The sequence below is a fragment of the Scomber japonicus genome, chromosome 13 (genome assembly GCF_027409825.1).
Source record: "Scomber japonicus isolate fScoJap1 chromosome 13, fScoJap1.pri, whole genome shotgun sequence".
In the NCBI taxonomy this organism is placed as follows: Eukaryota; Metazoa; Chordata; class Actinopteri; order Scombriformes; family Scombridae; genus Scomber; species Scomber japonicus.
The window spans coordinates 2,434,608-2,453,997 of record NC_070590.1 but is presented as its reverse complement, the minus strand read 5'-3'; the positions used below and the strand labels follow the sequence as shown (position 1 = coordinate 2,453,997).

General features: G+C 46.8%; 1 protein-coding gene and 3 non-coding genes across 4 annotated transcripts in view; 1 reads left to right on the top strand and 3 right to left on the bottom strand.

The window, feature by feature from the left end:
- The window catches only part of fam114a2 (family with sequence similarity 114 member A2), an 18,256-nt gene extending 4,352 nt beyond the window's left edge, over positions 1 to 13,904 (bottom strand). The window contains exons 1-11 of the mRNA XM_053331215.1: positions 13,767 to 13,904; positions 13,103 to 13,202; positions 12,726 to 12,823; positions 8,541 to 8,651; positions 7,869 to 8,003; positions 7,095 to 7,259; positions 6,119 to 6,328; positions 4,835 to 4,948; positions 4,006 to 4,130; positions 1,349 to 1,421; positions 1,131 to 1,184 (exon numbers count right to left, since the gene is read on the bottom strand). Of these exons, the coding sequence (XP_053187190.1) occupies positions 1,131 to 1,184; positions 1,349 to 1,421; positions 4,006 to 4,130; positions 4,835 to 4,948; positions 6,119 to 6,328; positions 7,095 to 7,259; positions 7,869 to 8,003; positions 8,541 to 8,582 (918 nt within the window). The 5' untranslated portion in view covers positions 8,583 to 8,651; positions 12,726 to 12,823; positions 13,103 to 13,202; positions 13,767 to 13,904. The remainder of the gene's footprint in view (positions 1 to 1,130; positions 1,185 to 1,348; positions 1,422 to 4,005; positions 4,131 to 4,834; positions 4,949 to 6,118; positions 6,329 to 7,094; positions 7,260 to 7,868; positions 8,004 to 8,540; positions 8,652 to 12,725; positions 12,824 to 13,102; positions 13,203 to 13,766) is intronic.
- A 3,270-nt stretch (positions 13,905 to 17,174) lies between these two features.
- trnad-guc (transfer RNA aspartic acid (anticodon GUC)) lies at positions 17,175 to 17,246 on the bottom strand. Its single transcript has one exon. It is a non-coding gene; the product is annotated as a tRNA-Asp (tRNA).
- An 838-nt stretch (positions 17,247 to 18,084) lies between these two features.
- Positions 18,085 to 18,156, bottom strand: trnad-guc (transfer RNA aspartic acid (anticodon GUC)). The gene has a single exon. It is a non-coding gene; the product is annotated as a tRNA-Asp (tRNA).
- A 107-nt stretch (positions 18,157 to 18,263) lies between these two features.
- Positions 18,264 to 18,335, top strand: trnad-guc (transfer RNA aspartic acid (anticodon GUC)). Its single transcript has one exon. It is a non-coding gene; the product is annotated as a tRNA-Asp (tRNA).
- Positions 18,336 to 19,390: the final 1,055 nt, after the last annotated feature.

The following is a 19,390-nucleotide window of genomic DNA, read 5'->3' as shown; positions in this document are numbered from 1 at the left end:
GAAGCACTGTTGGACGCCTGAGAGAGGGAAGGAAGGAAGGAGGGAAGGAAAGGAGGGAAGGAGGGAGGGAGGGAGGGAGGGAGGGAAGGGAGGGAGGAAGGGAGGGAAGGGAGGGAGGGAGGAAGGGAAGGAAAGGAGGGAGGGAAGACCATTCATCACACAGTGTTTTAAACCTCCTGTCGTCAAATTGAACCCTCTGGTTTGACTGTTCCTTCTTTCCTTCCTTCCTTCCGTCTGTCCTTCCTAGCTCATTTCCTTCCATCTTCCTCCCTCCTTCTCTCTTTCTTTCCTTCCTCTCTATTTCCTCCTTTCCTTCCTCCATCCCCTTTTCTTCCCTCCTTCCTTCCTTCCTTCCTTCCTCCTTCTCTCTTTCTTTCCTCCCCCCTACCTTCCCTCTCCTTCTTCTTCCTTCCTTCTCTTTTCCTTTCTCCCTCCTTCCTTTCCTCCTACCTCCCTTCCTTCTTTCCTTCCTCCTTTCCTTCTTTCCTTCCTCCATCCTCTTTTCTTCCCTCCTTCCCCCTTCCTTCTTTTCCTTTGTCCTTCTTTCCTCCCTCTCTCCTTCCTTCCTTCTTTCCTTCCTTTCTTCCCTCCCTCCCTCCCTCCTACCTTCCTTCCGTCCTTCCTTCTTTCCTGGCATATTAATATTAAATACTAATTTACTGGAAATGACAAAAACTTGTTCAAAAAACTGTTGTGCTGAACCTTTTCATGTCAAAAACTATTACACATGCAAATAAAAATAATCATTCTATGTTTTTTATCTTTATCACTGACACCCTCCCCTCCTTTCGTTCCTTCCTCCTTTCTTTCCCCCTTCCTCCTTCCTTCTTCCTCCCTCCTCCCCTTCTTCCATCCTTCCTTCCTCCCTCATTTCCTTCCTTCTCCCTCCCTCCTTCCTTCCTTCTTCCTCCTTCTTTCCTTCCTTCATTACTTCCTTACTCCCTTCCTTCTTTCCTCCCTCCCTCCATCCTACCTTCCTTCCTCCTTTGTTTCCTCCCTTCTTCCTCCTTCTCTCTTTATTTCCTTCCTCTCTCTTTCCTTCCTTTCTTCTTTCCATAGAAATAATAATGTGAAGTGGAGTGCTGTGGTGATAATAAATATAACAATAATGATAATAATGAGACACAAACCTCTAAGAAGACTCCAGTTATCAGCGGGTTCAGGACTTCACCTTTCTCCTTTGACTGTAAAACAAAATGTTTAACTCAGATTATAAATGATAGAGGAAGATATTAAGAGTTCTGCAATGATTAGTTTGACATTTGAAGTAGAAATTAATAAAACAAACAGAAAAATTTCTTTACTTGAATGTTTTAAAATTAAAAGATAATACCAAAAAAAGTCTTACCCCTGCTGTTGTTAGACAGGAAGTGAACTTCTTGGAAAGTAGAGAGAGTTCTTTACACAGAACGACCGTTAACCTGAAAAGAGAGGAAACAAGAAATATACACACAGTTAGTTAGAATATGTAAAACAACCTTTCATATTTATAACAACAAGCTTTAACTGCTCAAACTTTTACTAATTTAAAGGATAATCAGCCAACATACAGCCTGCAGAGCTACCTGCTTGTAACAGCAACCGGAGTACGGGAGGGGTTGTACTTCACGCTGCAGCTGCACATGACCTGAGAGACCTCCACTCTCTCTCTGACCAGACGTCTCATTAAAGAAACCCCACTCATACCCACAGACTGTATCATACCGCAGGAACGGTGTGACGGAACATTTTAGTGGTTTTGAAACCGTGACTTTTTCATACCGTGGTAAACCTTAAAACCGGTAAAGGTTTTTTATGTAAAACACTTTGAGTTGTAAATATAAATAAAACTGCCTTTCCTTCATTCCAGACTACACAGCTCAACTCCTCCATCTTTCCTTCCTTCCTCCTCCCTTCCTCCTTTCCTTCCTTAATCATCCCTTCTTTCTTTCCTTCCTTCCTTCCTTCCTCTGTCTTTCTTCAATTTTTCTTTCACTCTTCGCCTCCTTCTCTCTTTCTTTGCTCCCTCCTCCTTCCTCACTTCCTTCCTCTTTTCCTCACTCCCTTACTACTTTTCCTTCCTTCCTTCCTGATTATTATTCGGTTATTTGGTTTCAACCCTTCTGTTGTCCTCAGGTCAAGGAAGGAAGGAAGGAAGGAAGGAAGGAAGGAAGGAAGGAAGGAAGGAAGGAAGGAAGGGAGGGAGGGAGGGAGGGAGGGATGGATGAAGGACAGATGGAAGGAAGGAAGGAAGGAAGGGATAATGGAAGGAAGGAAGGAAGGGATGAAGGAAGGAAGGGAGGAAAGAAGTAAAGAGGAAGGAAGGAAGGAAGGAAGGATGGGAGGGAGGGAGAGAGGCAAGGAGGGAGGGAGGGAGGGAGCGAGGAAGGAAGGGAGGGAGGGAGGGAGGGAGGGAGGGAGGGATGGAGGGAGGAAGGACAGATGGAAGGAAGGAAGGAAGGAAGGAAGGAAGAAAGGAAGGAAGGGAGGGAGGGAGGAAGGAAGGAAGGAAGGGAGAAAGGAAGGAAGGAAGGAAGGAAGGAAGGAAGGAAGGAAGGAAGGAAAGGAGTAAGGAGGAAAAGAGGAAGGAAGGAAGGAAGGAAGGAAGGAAGGAAGGAAGGAAGGGAGGGAGGGAGGACAGATGGAAGGAAGGAAGGAAGGAAGGAAGGAAGGGAGAAAGGAAGGAAGGAAGGAAGGAAGGAGTATGGAAGGAACAGTCAAAACAGACGGGGGGCAAATTGACCTGGGAGGACGACAACGACAACAAGCTTTAACTGCTCAAACTTTTACTAATTTAAATGATAATCAGCCAACATACAGCCTGCAGAGCTACCTGCTTGTAACAGCAACCGGAGTACGGGAGGGGTTGTACTTCACGCTGCAGCTGCACATGACCTGAGAGACCTCCACTCTCTCTCTGACCAGACGTCTCATTAAAGAAACCCCACTCATACCCACAGACTGTATCATACCGCAGGAACGGTGTGACGGAACATTTTAGTGGTTTTGAAACCGTGACTTTTTCCTACCGTGGTAAACCTTAAACCCGGTAAAGGTTTTTTATGTAAAACACATTGAGTTGTAAATATAAATAAAACTGCCTTTCCTTCATACCAGACTACACAGCTCAACTCCTGATTAAAGGTTTTCAATTATTATTATTCGGTTATTTGGTTTCAACCCTTCTGTTGTCCTCAGGTCAAGGAAGGAAGGAAGGAAGGAAGGAAGGAAGGAAGGAAGGAAGGAAAGGAGTATGAAAGGAGGAGGGAGCAAAGAAAGAGAGAAGAAAGGAAGGAAGGAAGGGAGGAAAGAAGGACTGAAGGAAGGAAGGAAGGAAGGAAGGAAGGAAGGAAGGGAGGGAGAGAGGGAGGTAGGGAGGTAGGGAGGGAGGGAGGTAGGGAGGGAGGAAGGAAGGAGGGAAGGAAGGAAGGAAGGAAGGAAGGAAGGAAGGAAGGAAGGAAGGGAGGAAGGGAGGGAGGAAGGAAGAGAGGAAGGAATGAAGGGAGGAAGGAAAGGAGTAAAGAGGAAAAGAGGAAGGAAGGAAGGAAGGAAGGAAGGGAGGGAGGGAGGGAGGACAGATGGAAGGAAGGAAGGAAGGAAGGAAAGGAGTATGGAAGGAGGAGGGAACAAAGAAAGAGAGAAGAAAGGAAGGAAGCAAGGGAGGAAAGAAGGAACAGTCAAAACAGACAGGGTCAATTTGACCCGGGAGGACAACAGGAAGGTTAATGACCCCTCCCTACTACAGATGACATCATTACTACAGATGACATCACTACTACAGATGACATCATTACTACAGATGACATCATAGTCTTACTGTGACAGGAAGGTTAATGACCCCTCCCTACTACAGATGACATCATTACTACAGATGACATCATAGTCTTACTGTGACAGGAAGGTTAATGACCCCTCCCTACTACAGATGACATCATTACTACAGATGACATCATAGTCTTACTGTGACAGGAAATGACATCATTACTACAGATGACATCATTACTACAGATGACATCATAGTCTTACTGTGAGAGGACGCTGGCCTCCGTGCTGCCGTTGGAGAAGAGGATCATCTCGGCCAGTTTGTGGAAAAGCTCGATGGACCGAGCCGTCAGCTCTGCAAGACTCCTGATGGCTGCAGCGTGAACCTCCTGATAACACACACACACACACACACACACACACACACACACACACACACACACACACACACACACACACACACACACACACACACAACCGCAAACACACATACACACTAAATGTTAAAATGTTTGTGCCAAAATTTACAGCAATATAAATTCCAACACAAGGCTGCCTTTAACCCTCCTGTTCTTCGAGTCAAGGAAGGAAGGAAGGAAGGAAAGGAGGGAGGAAAAGAGGAAGGAAGTAGGAAGGAAAGAAGGGAGGAAGAAGGAATGAAAGGAGGGAGGGAGGAAGGAAAGGAGGGAAGGGAAGAAGGGAGGGAGGGAGGAAGGAAAGAACAGAGGGAGGAAGGTAGGAGAGAGGGAAGAAAGAAGGAAGGGAAGGAGGGAAGGAAGGAAAGGAGGGAGGGAGGAAGGAAGGAAGGAAGGAAGGGAGGAAGTAGGGAGGGAGGAAAGACGGAAGGAGGGAGGGAGAAAGGAAAAGAGGAAGGGAGGAAAGAAGGTAAGAAGGACAGAGGAAAGAAGGAAGGGAGGAAATTGGGGGGAGGAAAGAAGGAAGGGAGGAAGGAAGGAAGGAAGGAAGGAAGGAAGGAAGGTAGGAGAGAGGGTGGAAAGAAGGAAGGAAGGAACATTTTTAGAAAGTATAAACTGTAAAAACGGGTCAAATTAGACCCTGAACAGGATGTGAGGGGTTATAAATATCACCGTACCTCTACAGAGTGAGACTTCTTCCTGTCCTCTTCCTCTTCCTCTTCCTGTTCCTCTTCCTCTTCCCTCTCTGGTTTGGTCATAGCAGTGATCTGGCTGCAGGTGCTCTTACAGGCCTGTTGGAAAAGAAAGTGTGTCAACATACATCCCATAATAACCCATAAATACACATTACATCATTACTATAATAAAGGGAAATCAGCACTTTAGGAAAAGTCATAAAATTTCAAAATAAAAGTCATTTGAGGTGTTTTACGGCTATTAACCCTCATGTCGTCCTCCCAGGTCAAATTGAGCCCGTCTGTTTTGTTCCTTCCTTCCTTCCTTCCTTCCTTCTTCCCTCTTTTCCTTTCTCCCTCCTTCCTACTTTCCTACCTCCCTCCCTCCTTCCTTCCGTCCTTCCCTCCGCTGTCCTTCCTTCCTTCCTTTCCTTCCTCCCTTTCCTAAAGTAGGCCAAAATACACAATAATGAAAATATTTTAACCCTCCTGTCGTCCTCCTGGGTCAAATTGACCCCATCTCTTTTGTTCCTTCTTTCTTTCCTTCCATCTTTCCTTCCTTCCTCCTCCCTTCCTCCTTTACTTCCTTCCTCCTCCCTTCCTTCCTTAATCATCCCTTCTTTCTTTCCTTCCTTCCTCTGTCTTTCTTCAATTTTTCTTTCACTCTTCACCTCCTCTCTTTCTTTGCTCCCTCCTCCTTCCATACTTCCTTCATTCCTCCCTCCCTCCTTACTCCTTTCCTTCCTTCCTTCCTTCCTTCCTTCCTCACTTCCTTCCTTCCTTCCTACCTACACTCCTTCCTTCCTTCCTACCTTGCAGAGTTTGCTGACAGTTGAAGAGACGCTGAGACCTTCCATCGCCTCCGTTAACTCCTTCTCCTTCATTCCTTTCTCCTTCCTTCCTTCCTACCTACACTCCTTCCTTCCTTCCTACCTACACTCCTTCCTTCCTACCTACACTCCTTCATTCCTTCATTCCTTCCTACCTTGCAGAGTTTGCTGACAGTTGAAGAGACGCTGAGACCTTCCATCGCCTCCGTTAACTCCTTCTCCTTCATTCCTTTCTCCTTCCTTCCTTCCTACCTACACTTTTTCCTCCCTCCTCCCTTCCTGCTTTCCTTCCTTCTTTCCATCCTCACTTCCTTCCTTCCTTTCTCCTTCCTACCTTCCTTCCTACCTTGCAGAGTTTGCTGACAGTTGAAGAGACGCTGAGACCTTCGAGCGTCTCTGTTAACTCCTTCCTTCCTACCTACACTCCTTCCTTCCTTTCTCCTTCCTTCCTTCCTACCTTGCAGAGTTTGCTGACAGTTGAAGAGACGCTGAGTCCTTCCATCGCCTCCGTTAACTCCTTCTCAAACTCCGAGCCGTCTCCGTCCTTCCTCTCGTCCACTTCCTCGTCGTCGAACTCCACCAGAGAGAAAGAATCCTTGATGAGCTCCAGATCGGCTCTGAGTCTCTGCTGCTCGTCTCCTGAGAGAGTGGTGAGGACGGACTTCACCTGCAAGACACACCAGGGACAGAGAGGAATGATATCTTCCTTCCTTCCTTCCTTCCTTCTGTCCTTCCTCCCTCCCTCCTTCTTTCCTCTGTGCTTCTTTCCTTCCTTCCTTCTTTACTCCCTCCCTCCTTTCCTTCCTTCTTTCCATCCCCTTATCTTCCTTCCTTCTGCCCTTCCCTCCTCCCTCCCTCCCTCCTTTCTTTTCCTTTCTCCCTTTCTCCCTTCCTCCCTTCCTTCCTTCCTTCCGTCTGTCCTTCCTCCCCCCTAAAGAAGGACAGACGGAAGGAAGGAAAGGAAAGGAGGGAGGGACCCTCCTTTCCTTCCTTCCATCTGTCCTTCCTCCCTTCTTCCTTCTCTCCTTCCTTTTTCCTTCGTCCCTCCATCCCCTTATCTTCCTTCCTTCTGCCCTTCCTTCTTTCCTCCCTCCCTCCTTCTCTTTCTTTCCTCCCTACCTTCCTTGTGCCTGTCCTTCCTCCCTCCTTCTCTTTTTCCTCCCTTCCTTCTCTCCTCCCTCCATTCCCTTATCTTCCTTCATTCCTCCCTTCCTTCCTTCTGTCTGTCCTTCCTCCCTCCTTCTCTCTTTTTTTCCTTCCTTTTTCCTTCCTCCCTTCCTTCTTTCTTTCTTTCCTCCCCCCGACCTTCTCCCTTTCTTCTTTCCTCTGTACTTCTTTCCTTCCTTTCTTTTTCCTTTCTCCCTCCCTCCTTTTTCCACCATGCAGTGAAATAATAATCTGAGTATTTGAGGAGTGAGCGTCTCTCCTCTCACCTTGGACTCGCTCTCTCTGGACAGGATCTCGAGCGCCTCGAGGTGCGACAGACCCTGATATTCATCAAACAACATCCCATAATGAGCCACCGGCTTCTTCTCTGAGTCTGACGAGTCCTTCTCTGCCGTCTGCTGCTCCTCTCGCTCCTTCGCCTCCCGCAACACCTGAGAGACAAACACAGCAACACAACTTTAACCCAGGGGTGTCAAACATGCGGCCTGTGGGCCAGAACCGCCCCGCCGAGGGGTCCAATCCGGCCCACCTTCCTTCCTTCTGTCCTTCCTTCCTTCTTTTCATCCCTCCTTCCTTCCTTCTGTCCTTCCTTCCATCTGTCTTTCCTCCCCCCTTCCTTCTTTCCTCTGTCCTTCTTTGCTGCCTTCCTCTTTTCCTTTCTCCCTCCCTCCTTCCTTCTTTACTCCCTTCCTTCCTTCCATCTGTCCTTCCTTCCTTCTTTCCTCCCTCCATCCCCTTATCTTCCTTCCTTCTGTCCTTCCTCCCTTCTCTCCTTCTTTCCTTCCTCCCTTCCTTCCTTCTCTCTTTATTTCCTCCCCCCTTCCTTCTTTCCTCTGTCCTTCTTTCCTCGCGCCCGGATGAATTCCCCTTCAGCGCCTCACACTATATATATGTATGTATATATATAGATCAATTAACACATTTATACATACATCAATATTACCATCCTCTAGCAGAGTCAACTAAGAGTCAAGACTAGTCATGAGCCGTCCCACACAAGAATCAAACCCGCCATTTTTAAATACCGGCAGCAGTGTTACCTGAGACAGCGTGGAGTTCCTGATCATGAGTCCTTTGGTCTTCTTAAAGCCGGGATCTCCCTCCGCGATCACATCCATGGTCTTCTTCCCGATGAACTCCAGAGCGTCCAGACCGCCTGTTAGCACCGTTTTACCCTGAGAGCAGCAGACAGGAAGTGGGTTAGCTTCACTGAAACATCCACAGCAATGACAAAGGAGGGAGGGAGGAAGAAGGAAGGAGGGAGGGAGGAAAGGAAGGAAGGACGGAAGGAAGGAAGGAAGGAAGGAAGGAGCAGCAGACAGGAAGAGGGTTAGCTGCACTGACACATCCACAGCAATGACAAAGGAGGAAGGGAGGGAGGAAGGAGAGGGAGGAAGAAGGAAGGAGGGAGGGAGGGAGGGAGAAGGAAGGAGGGAGGGAGGGGGAAGGAAGGAGGGAGGGAGGGAGAAAGGCAAAGAGGAAGGGAGGAAGGAAGGAAAGAAGGACAGAGGAAAGGAAGGAAGGAAAGAAGGAACAGTCAAAACAAACGGGGTCAATTTGACCCGGGAGGACGACAGGAAGGTTTTTGACTTATAGAGAGTATGAAGGATGTGTTTTAGGAGGATGTGACCTTTGACCCCCCCGTGCTCTGGACTTATAGAGAGGATCAGATATATTATTAGAGCATATTAAGGATGTTAGGAAGGACTCACGGTGCTCTGGACGACGCTGGAGAACGACGACAACATTCCCATCGCACTTCCTACAACCGCTGCAGAGCCGTCTGCATCTGACTTATCCTTCTGAGAGCTGAGTTCATCTGCCGGGAACACACACACACACACAGAGACACACACACAGATACACACACACACACACACACACACACACACACACACACACACACACACACACACACACACACACACACACACACACACACACACACACACACACACACACAGACAGACACACACACACACACACAGACAGACACACAGACAGACACACACACACACAGATACACACACACACACACACACACACACACACACAAATATAATATAATATAATAATGTAAAAGCAGGATTTTACTGTTGTAGTGGGTTGAAATGAAGCTAATAATGATAATAATCAATCATTTCAAGCCTTACCTGCTTCACTTCCAGACATTATAACACATTTTTAGACCTTTGAATATAAAAAACTAAACTTTAAACATGTTGAAACTAGGCATGGGCCGGTATGTATACGGTATGGATATGTATTTAAAATAAATAATAATAAAAAATAAATGAATTATTTCTAAATAAATAATAAAAAAAAATAAGTGCAGTCCTTTAACTGAGGCTAAACTTGCAGCTCAAGTCACGACATAAATGAATTATTTTTAGTGAAAGAAACAAAATGCAATCACTTAACCTGTGGCTCAAGATCAGAACATCAATAATTGAAAAAAGTAAGAACACATCTAACATAAATATAAATAAATAAATGCAGGCAGGAGCTTAAAACTGAATCTCAACAGTTTTGGAGACTTGCTCACGATCATATTGGATGTATTTCCTCCTCCCGCTGCTACTGTCCGGGACCTTCTTCCTCCGAGCCACAGCTGTCTGTCTTTTTACGGTAGCCGAAGTATAAATACAGCCAACTTGGTCCTTTTAGATGGGGGGAAAGTGTGAGGGGCTCGCCTCATTCAGCCATCATACAGCCTGCAGAGCTACCTGCTTGTAACAGCAACCGGAGTACGGGAGGGGTTGTACTTCACGCTACAGCAGCCTGCAGAGCTACCTGCTTGTAAACAGCAACCGGAGTACGGGAGGGGTTGTACTTCACGCTACAGCAGCCTGCAGAGCTACCTGCTTGTAACAGCAACCGGAGTACGGGAGGGGTTGTACTTCACGCTACAGCAGCCTGCAGAGCTACCTGCTTGTAAACAGCAACCGGAGTACGGGAGGGGTTGTACTTCACGCTACAGCAGCCTGCAGAGCTACCTGCTTGTAACAGCAACCGGAGTACGGGAGGGGTTGTACTTCACGCTACAGCAGCCTGCAGAGCTACCTGCTTGTAAACAGCAACCGGAGTACGGGAGGGGTTGTACTTCACGCTACAGCTGCATACGGCGTGAGGGACCTCCACTCTCTCTCTGACCAGACGTCACATTAAAAACCTGCTCATACCCACAGACTGTATCATACCTACATACTGTATCATACCCACAGACTGTATCATCCCCACAGACTGTATCATACCCACAGACTGTATCATACCACAGACTGTATCATACCACAGACTGTATCATACCCACAGACTGTATCATACCCACAGACTGTATCATACCCACAGACTGTATCATACCACAGACTGTATCATACCACAGACTGTATCATACCCACAGACTGTATCGTACCACAGACTGTAACATACCCACAGACTGTATCATACCCACAGACTGTATCATACCCACAGACTGTGTCATACCCACAGACTGTATCATACCACAGACTGTATCATACCACAGACTGTATCATACCCACAGACTGTATCATACTATAGACTGTATCATACCACAGACTGGATCATACCACAGACTGTATCATACCACACAGACTGTATCATACCCACAGACTGTATCATACCACAGACTGTATCATACCACAGACTGTATCATACCCACAGACTGTATCATACCACAGACTGTATCATACCAGACTGTATCATACCATAGACTGTATCATACCAGACTGTATCATACCCGTAGACTGTATCATACCCACAGACTGTATCATACCCACAGACTGTATCATACCACAGACTGTATCATACCCACAGACTGTGTCATACCCCAGACTGTATCATACCCACAGTACGGGAGGATCACGGGAGGAGTACGGGAGGAGTACGGGAGGAGCACGGGAGGAGCACGGGAGGAGCACGGGAGGAGTACGGGAGGAGTACGGGAGGGGTTGGACTTCACGCTGCAGCTGCACACGACCTGAGGGACCTCCACTGTCTCTATGACGAGACGTCACATAAAAAAACCCGCTCATACCCACAGACTGTATCATACCCACAGACTGTATCATACCACAGACTGCATCATACCCACAGACTGTATCATACCCACAGACTGTATCATACCACAGACTGTATCATACCCACAGACTGTATCATACCACAGACTGTATCATACCATAGACTGTATCATACTGTATCATACCCACAGACTGTATCACACCACACAGACTGTATCATACCCACAGACTGTATCATACCACAGACAGTATCATACCCACCACAGACTGTATCATACCCACAGACTGTATCATACCCACCACAGACTGTATCATGCCACAGACTGTATCATACCATAGACTGTATCATACCCACAGACTGTATCATACCACAGACTGTATCATACCCACAGACTGTATCATACCCACAGACTGTATCATACCATAGACTGTATCATACCCACAGTACGGGAGGATCACGGGAGGAGTACGGGAGGAGTACGGGAGGGGTTGGACTTCACGCTGCAGCTGCACACGACCTGAGGGACCTCCACTCTCTCTATGACGAGACGTCACATAAAAAAACCCGCTCATACCCACAGACTGTATCATACCCACAGACTGTATCATACCTACAGACTGTATCATACCACAGACAGTATCATACCCACCACAGACTGTATCATACCCACAGACTGTATCATACCCACAGACTGTATCATACCCACCACAGACTGTATCATGCCACAGACTGTATCATACCATAGACTGTATCATACCCACAGACTGTATCATACCACAGACTGTATCATACCCACAGACTGTATCATACCCACAGACTGTATCATACCCACAGTACGGGAGGATCACGGGAGGAGTACGGGAGGAGTACGGGAGGGGTTGACTTCACGCTGCAGCTGCACACGACCTGAGGGACCTCCACTCTCTCTATGACGAGACGTCACATAAAAAAACCCGCTCATACCCACAGACTGTATCATACCACAGACTGTATCATACCCATAGACTGTATCATACCCTTACTGGGGATTTCCACCGGGTCCGTCAGCGGCGCGGAACGGCTGTGCTACGGTTTAGCTCCGTCCTCTGCCCGGCGTCAACTCACACCAGGAGCGTTACAGCAGCGGACCGGAGCATGCTCTGGGAGAGAAAGCTGCCTTTTAAAATGACGTTACACTGTTAATACAGTAATTACGGCAGCCCAATCAAATCCGTACGAGTGCCTTTAGTCTACAGTAATTACTGTAGTAGCAGCACAACTAAATGGCCCGGTTTTGTTAACTTGCTCAATTTTGGTTGATTTGGTAATTTTCTTTGATTTTTGTGCTTATCCCATCTGTCAGTAGGCTACGTAGCTAGATGGAGTCTTTATCTGTCTGTTTTATTCCTGTTTGTTGCTGAAATACGATCGGGAGGCTGCACGGGTTGTTTTATTTTGAAAAACGGAAGTTTTATTATGCCGATTCAGTGTCGGACTTCCTGTCTGGTGCAATCTGCTCTGTTGAGCTTGTCGCGAGTTGGAAACGGCTCCGTCAAAAATAGAAATGCTACCTATTGATAGCGCTGCGGCGCGGGAGCCGCTGCTGAGACGTTGCTGACACGCTGCTGAAACGTTCCCGGTGGAGATACTCTCATTGATCATAGTGTTACCTATCAGCTCCGGTGACCGCAGCTGTAACGCGCCGCTGCCGGACTCAGTGGAAATTGGGCTTTAGACTGTATACCGCAGGAAAGGTGTGACGGAACATTTGAGTCGTTTTGAAACCGTGACTTTTTCATACCGTGGTAAACCTTGAAACAGATAACCGGTCCATGTCTCAACTTGAGACTCTTTAAGGATCAGCTGAGACTCTACTCACCTTCTTTCTGCTCTTCTTCCACTTGAGCCGACAGATCGGTCGGACTCGGGATTCCCAGAGACGTCTCCGCCTTTTCTATCACCTGCGTCAGACCCTGACCTGCAACACACACACACACACACACACACACACACACACACACACACACACACACACACAGATACACACACACAGATACACACACACACACACACACACACACACACACACACACAGAGAGAGAGAGATACACACACACACACACACACACACACACACACACACACACACACACACACACACACACACACACACACACACAGAGAGGGTTTATTTAGGTGGGAAACCTATAAAAAAAAAAAGATACAGAAGGTTTGGGTTTCTGTTGTTTATACTCACCTACTGTTGCCACGGTAGCGGTTGCCGTGGATAAGATGGATTTGCCCCAACTGCCCCAATAGCCCCATCCAGCCTGAGCCACTGTGGACTCAGCGGGAGTCTGACAGAGAGGAGGAGGAGGAGGAGAAATCAGTTTCTTCTGTACACAAAAGGAAGTGAGCTTTGGAGTCAGAAGAGTAAGAAGGAAAGAGGAAGGGAGGGAGAAAGGAAGGAAGGGAGAAAAGGTAAGAAGGAAGGAAGGTAAGAGGGAGGGAGGAAAGAAGGAAGGGAGGAAGGAAAGGAAAGAAGGAAGGAGGGGAGGAATGAAGGAGGGAGGGAGGAAGGAAGGACAGAAGGAAGGGAGGAAAGGAAAGGAAAGGAAAGAAGGAAGGAAAGGAAGGACGGAGGAAAGAAGGAAGGAAGGGAGGAAAGGAAAGGAAAGAAGGAAGGACAGGAAGGACGGAGGAAAGAAGGAAGGGGGAAGGGAGGGAGAAAGGAAAAGAGGAAGGGAGGAGGAAAGGAAAGAAGGGAGGAGGAAAGGAAAGAAGGACTGAGGAAAGAAGGAAGGATAGATGGAGGGAAGGTAGGAAGGAAGGAAGGAAGGAAGGAAAGAAGGAGGGATGGAGGGATGGAGGATTTGACCCGGGAGGACGACAGGAAGGTTAATTCCCAGAGAAAAAGGTACCTTTTCCTGCTGCTCTTCTACTTTCGGCGTCTCCTCAGCTTTGGTCTCAGGTTTGGGCTCCGGTCTCCTCCTGGTCTTCCTGGTCGGAGCGACGTCGGTGGAGGTGTCAGGAGTGTTAGTGGAGGAGGGGGGAGGGGAGGGGGGTGAGGAGGGGGGTGAGGATGGGGGAGGAGAGGAGGAGGCGTCGTCATGGTGATTCTCCTCTTCCTCCTTCTCCGGTGCCGCCTTCGAACCCTCGGCTGCTGTGGCTTCGCTGTCGGACATCTTAATGTCTTAGTGCATGCCTGTAGAGTGAGAAGGAAGGAAGGAAGGAAGGAAGGAAGGGAGGAAGGAAGGGAGGGAGGGAGGAAGGAAGGGAGGAAGGGAGAAAGGGAGGAAGGAAGGGAGGGAGGAAGGAAGGGAGGGAGGGAGGAAGGAAGGAAGGATATCAGTGTTAGTCACAACTTTTGGTTTGTGGTTTAGTAACAAACCTGGATCAGTTCCTTCCTTCCTTCCTTCCTCCCATCTATCCTTCCTTCCTTCCCTCCCTCAATCCTACCTTCCTTCCATCTATCCTTCCTTCCCTCCATCTATCCTTCCCTCCTCCCCTCCCTCCCTCCTTCCATCCTTCCTTCCTCTTTTCCTTCCTGCCTCCCATCTGTCCTTCCCTCCATCTATCCTTCCTTCCTCTCTTCCTGCCTTCCATCCTTCCTTCCCTCCATCCATCCTTCCTTCCTTCCATCCTTCCTTCCCTCCATCTATCCTTCCTTCCTTCCTTCCTTCCTTCCCTCCATCCTTCCTTCCCTCCATCTACCCTTCCCTCCTCCCCTGCTTCCTACCTTCCATCCATCCTTCCTTACTTCCTTCCCTCCCTCCCTCCATCCTTCATTCCCTCTATCTATACTTCCTCCCTTCCTTCCCTCCATCTATCCTTCCTCCCTCCCTCCCTCCCTCCCTCCCTCCCTCCCTCCTTCCTTCCTCCTTTCCATCCTCTGTCCTTCCTTCCTCTCTTCCTTCCTCCCTTGCTCCTTGCTTCACTCCTTGCTGAATAAAGTGGCTTTAATTGGTACTGTGAGTCCATTTAAGCCCACGTGTTCTCCAAATAAGCCCTGATCATGATTTATTTACTAAATATAACAAAAAATATTGATTTAAAAGAATTAAAAACACCAATATATGTATCCAGTAACATGTTAAATATTTAAAAATAGGAAAAAAACTCGTTAACTATATAACACTGTTACCAGCAACTAGTTACTCCCCATCACTCCATGCTTATAAGTGAAGTTGGACATAATCTACCTTATAAATAGATGTAAAGATGACATATTTCATTATTAGTTATTAGTATTGTTGTATAGTTGCAGTTTAAAGTAATTTATTACAGTTTAAGACACAGATCTGTTTTGACTGTTCCTTCCTTCCCTCCATCTATCCTTCCTTCCTTCCTTCCATCCATCCATCCTTCCTTCCTTCCCTCCATCTATCCTTCCTTTCTCCCTTCCTTCCATCCTTCCTTCCCTCCCTCAATCCTTCCTTCCTTCCTTCCTCCCTTTCTTCTTTCCTTCCCTCCCTCCATCTATCCTTCCTTTCTCCCTTCCTTCCTTTCTCCCTTCCATCCTTCCTTCCTTCCTTCCCTCCATCTATCCTTCTTCCCTCCCTCCCTCCTTCCATTCTTCCTTCCTCTTTTCCTTCCTGCCTCCCATCTGTCCTTCTCTCCATCTATCCTTCCTTCCTCTCTTCCTGCCTTCCATCCTTCCTTCCTTCCCTCTATCTATACTTCCTCCCTTCCTTCCTCCCTTCCATCCATGTATCCTTTACTCGTTAATTATATATAACACTTACATTCAACTAGTTACTCCCCTACACTACATGCATATAAGTACAGTTGGACATAATCTACCTTATAAATAGATTTAAACATGACATATTTTAGTATTAGTTATTCGTATTGTTGTATAGCTGCAGTTTAAAGGTGATTTATTATAGTTTAAGACACAGACCTGAGTGTGTTGCTAATAGTTTTAATGAGCTAAACACCTTATTTAAATAAAACACAACTAATGATGTGTATAACAAGGAGGACGGTGAGTTATAATTATTATATTATTATTAAAGCACATGTTCACAGTAAGAAATATAACACATTTTACTAGTTTTTATCTTTTAAACTCACCTTTTCGTTGCCTTCAGGCTGCTAACAGTTTCCTTTTCCTTGAAACGAGCAGCAGAGAAACTTTATCTTCTTTATTTCCGGTTAAACTCTTCTTCTTATACTTCACATGGATCTGACTGGAACATTAAATAAGTATATTATTATGTTTCTTATCTTTATTTCTCTTCGTTTTTTGTCCTGCAGGATTAGCCACGTCACTTTGTTTTCACTGACAGGGTCCAACGGTGACGACACACTTCCGGTTGGAACGTCTTCAAAATAAGAGTCTGGTTTATTTTTGGTGTTTGGTTTTTTTTTACATTAAAGCAAAGGGGTTAAAAAAAATGAGGATCGCGGGCCAGAACCGGTCCAATCCGGCCCACTTTCCTTCCTGTCTCCTTTTCCTTCCTTCCTTCCTGAAAATCCCCCCTTGGCGCTTTTCTTGAACTATTCATGTACATATTAATGACTTTTGTTTGTATGTGTGTGTGTGTATATACTGAAAGAAACATAATAATTTATCAATTACTGACACAAAACTGTATTTCAGTGTCAGTAGTTGGTTTCAGACTGGTTTCCCCCATGCCAATAGTAGTTTATTATTTCACTACTTGCACTTTATTATCCTTGAGCACTGTTATATAATCACTGTCTCTGCTGCTGTATTCAGTTTATTCATAGTTCTTGTTCATATATATTTAATGTATCATCTATGTATGCACTGATCCATCTCATGCCCAAGGGAAAAGTTCCCCGACGGGACTTTAACCTTCCTGTCGTCCTCCCGAGTCAAATTGACCCGTCTGTTTTGACTGTTCCTTCTTTCCTCCCTCCCTCCTACCTACCTTCCTTACTTATTTCCTCCGTCCTTCCTTCCTTATTTCCATACCTCCCTTAATCCCTAACCCTAACCCTTCCTCCCTTTCCTTCCTCATCCCCCTTTCTTCCTTCTGTCTTTCCTTCCTCTCTCTCTCCTTCCTTCCTTCCTCTCTGCCTTCTTTCCTTTACTCCCTTTCTTCCCTCCTTCCTTCCTCCCTCCCTCCCTCCTTGCTTCCTTCCTTCTTCCTCCCTTCCTTCCTTGACTCGAACACAACAGGAGGGTTAAAGTATATCTTATCTTATTTTGTAGGCACGGAATGGGTTTCCGGTTACAGAGTTTTTTCCGACTCCTACACAAAAAAATCTGGCTCGATTTCACGTGAACGCGCGCGCACACACACACACATGTTGCCACCACCTCCATAATAAAAGTACCAGATTGAAAACATAAAGAACTCCCCGTCGGGGAATCGAACCCCGGTCTTCCGCGTGACAGGCGGAGATACTGTCCACTATACTAACGAGGAAGGCTGTAAACCACAGAGGAGCACGCGCACCCAAATATTAAGTGAGAGCCTGATATGAGGCCAGTGAACAAACTTCTCACTCAGCCGAGAACTCCCTAGCTAAACGCCCCTAAACCATTTCCCATTCATTCTCTATGGTAGTGCTAAACCACTACGGATGTAATATATTTTCGGCCGCTACGACTTGGTGGCGCTGTTTCTACCAGCTCGCTCCTCTAGAGTCATTCTTCATTCTACACTGACTTAGTCTACTGAACTTCATATGGTCATTTATCAAAGGTAAGACACACATGCTTTTATTTTGTGGACCCAGCATCCTTTTTCCCTCTTTCTTTAATTTTTCCTTCCTTCTTCCCCTTCTCCTCCCCTCTTTCTTTGCTCCCTCCTCTTTCCATCCTTCCTTACTCCCTTCCTTCCTTCCTCCTTTCCTCCCTCCCTTCTTATTCCTTTCTTTCCTTCCTTCCTTCTCTCCTAAATTCCTTCCTCTTTTCGTCCTTACTCCTTTCCTTCCTTCCTGCCTTCCTCCTTTCCTTCCTCCCTTCCCTTCCTTCTCTCCTAAATTCCTTCCTCTTTTCGTCCTTACTCCTTTCCTTCCTTGCTTCCTCCCTTCCTCCTTTACTCCCTCCTTACACCTTTCCTTCCTTCTCTCCTTCCTTCCTTCCTCTTTTCCTTCTTCCCCCTGTCCTTCCTTGACCTGAGGACAACAGGAGGGTTAAACCCGACGGGGAGTTCTTTATGTTCTCCATGTGGAACCTTTCGTTGTGATAAATGTCACACACACACAGAGAGATATGGTGTCACCTTCATAATAAAAGTACCACACTAAAAACATAAAGAACTCCCCGTCGGGGAATCGAACCCCGGTCTTCCGCGTGACAGGCGGAGATACTGTCCACTATACTAACGAGGAAGGCAAATATTAGCTGGGATGACGTAGACCCAAACATTGGGCAGCAGGCTCATACCAGGCTCTCACTTAATATTTGGGTGCGCGTGCTCTTCTGTGATTTACAGCCTTCCTCGTTAGTATAGTGGACAGTATCTCCGCCTGTCACGCGGAAGACCGGGGTTCGATTCCCCGACGGGGAGTTCTTTATGTTCTCCATGTGGAACCTTTCACTCTCATACATGTCTCATACCATGTGGGATTTTACACTTTTCTACAAGAGCAAAAGGAAGGGAGGAAGGAAGGATGGAAGGAAAGTGGGGAGGAAGGAAAAGTGGAAGGAAGGAAGGAAGGAAAGAAGGACAGAGGAAGGTAGGGGGCAGGAAAGAAAGAAAAGGAGGAAGGAAGGAAGGAAAGGAGGGAGGAAAGAAAGAGAAAAGGAGGAAGGTAGGGAAGAAGGAAAGAAGGAAGGAAGGAAAGAGGGAAAGAAAGAAGGACAGAAGTCTGTCTAAAACAGAAAAACCGGCTATTCCCTCACATCACTCAACACGTGAATCAGCGGTAAAGTTTGAATGAGATCGTAACACAAACCCGGTGACATGACTGTATATTCATCCTGTAGTCGTGTATTACTATTTTATCACTCATATTTATCACAAGCTACGTGTCTTACCTTTGATAAATGACCGTATGAAGTTCAGTGGACTTGTTGTCTCTCCACGAAAGTCAGTGTAGAATGAAGAATGACTCTAGAGGAGCGAGCTGGTAGAAACAGCGCCACCAAGTCGTAGCGGCCGAAAATATATTACATCCGTAGTGGTTTAGCACTACCATAGAGAATGAATGGGAAATGGTTTAGGGGCGTTTCGGGTTTAACCCTCCTGTTGTCCTCAGGTCAAGGAAGGACAGGAGGAAGAAGGAAAAGAGGAAGGAAGGAAGGAAGGAAGGAGAGAAGGAAGGAAGGAAAGGTGTAAGGAGGGAGGGAGGGAGGGAGGAAGCAAGGAAGGAAACGAGTAAGGACGAAAAGAGGAAGGAATTTAGGAGAGAAGGAAGGGAAGGGAGGAGAGAAGGAAGGAAGGAAAGGAAGGGAAGGGAGGAAGGAAGGAAGCAAGGAAGGAAACGAGTAAGGACGAAAAGAGGAAGGAATTTAGGAGAGAAGGAAGGAAGGAAAGAAAGGAGTAAGAAGGGAGGGAGGGAGGAAAGGAGGAAGGAAGGATGCAAGGAGGAGGGAGCAAAGAAAGAGGGGAGGAGGGGAAGA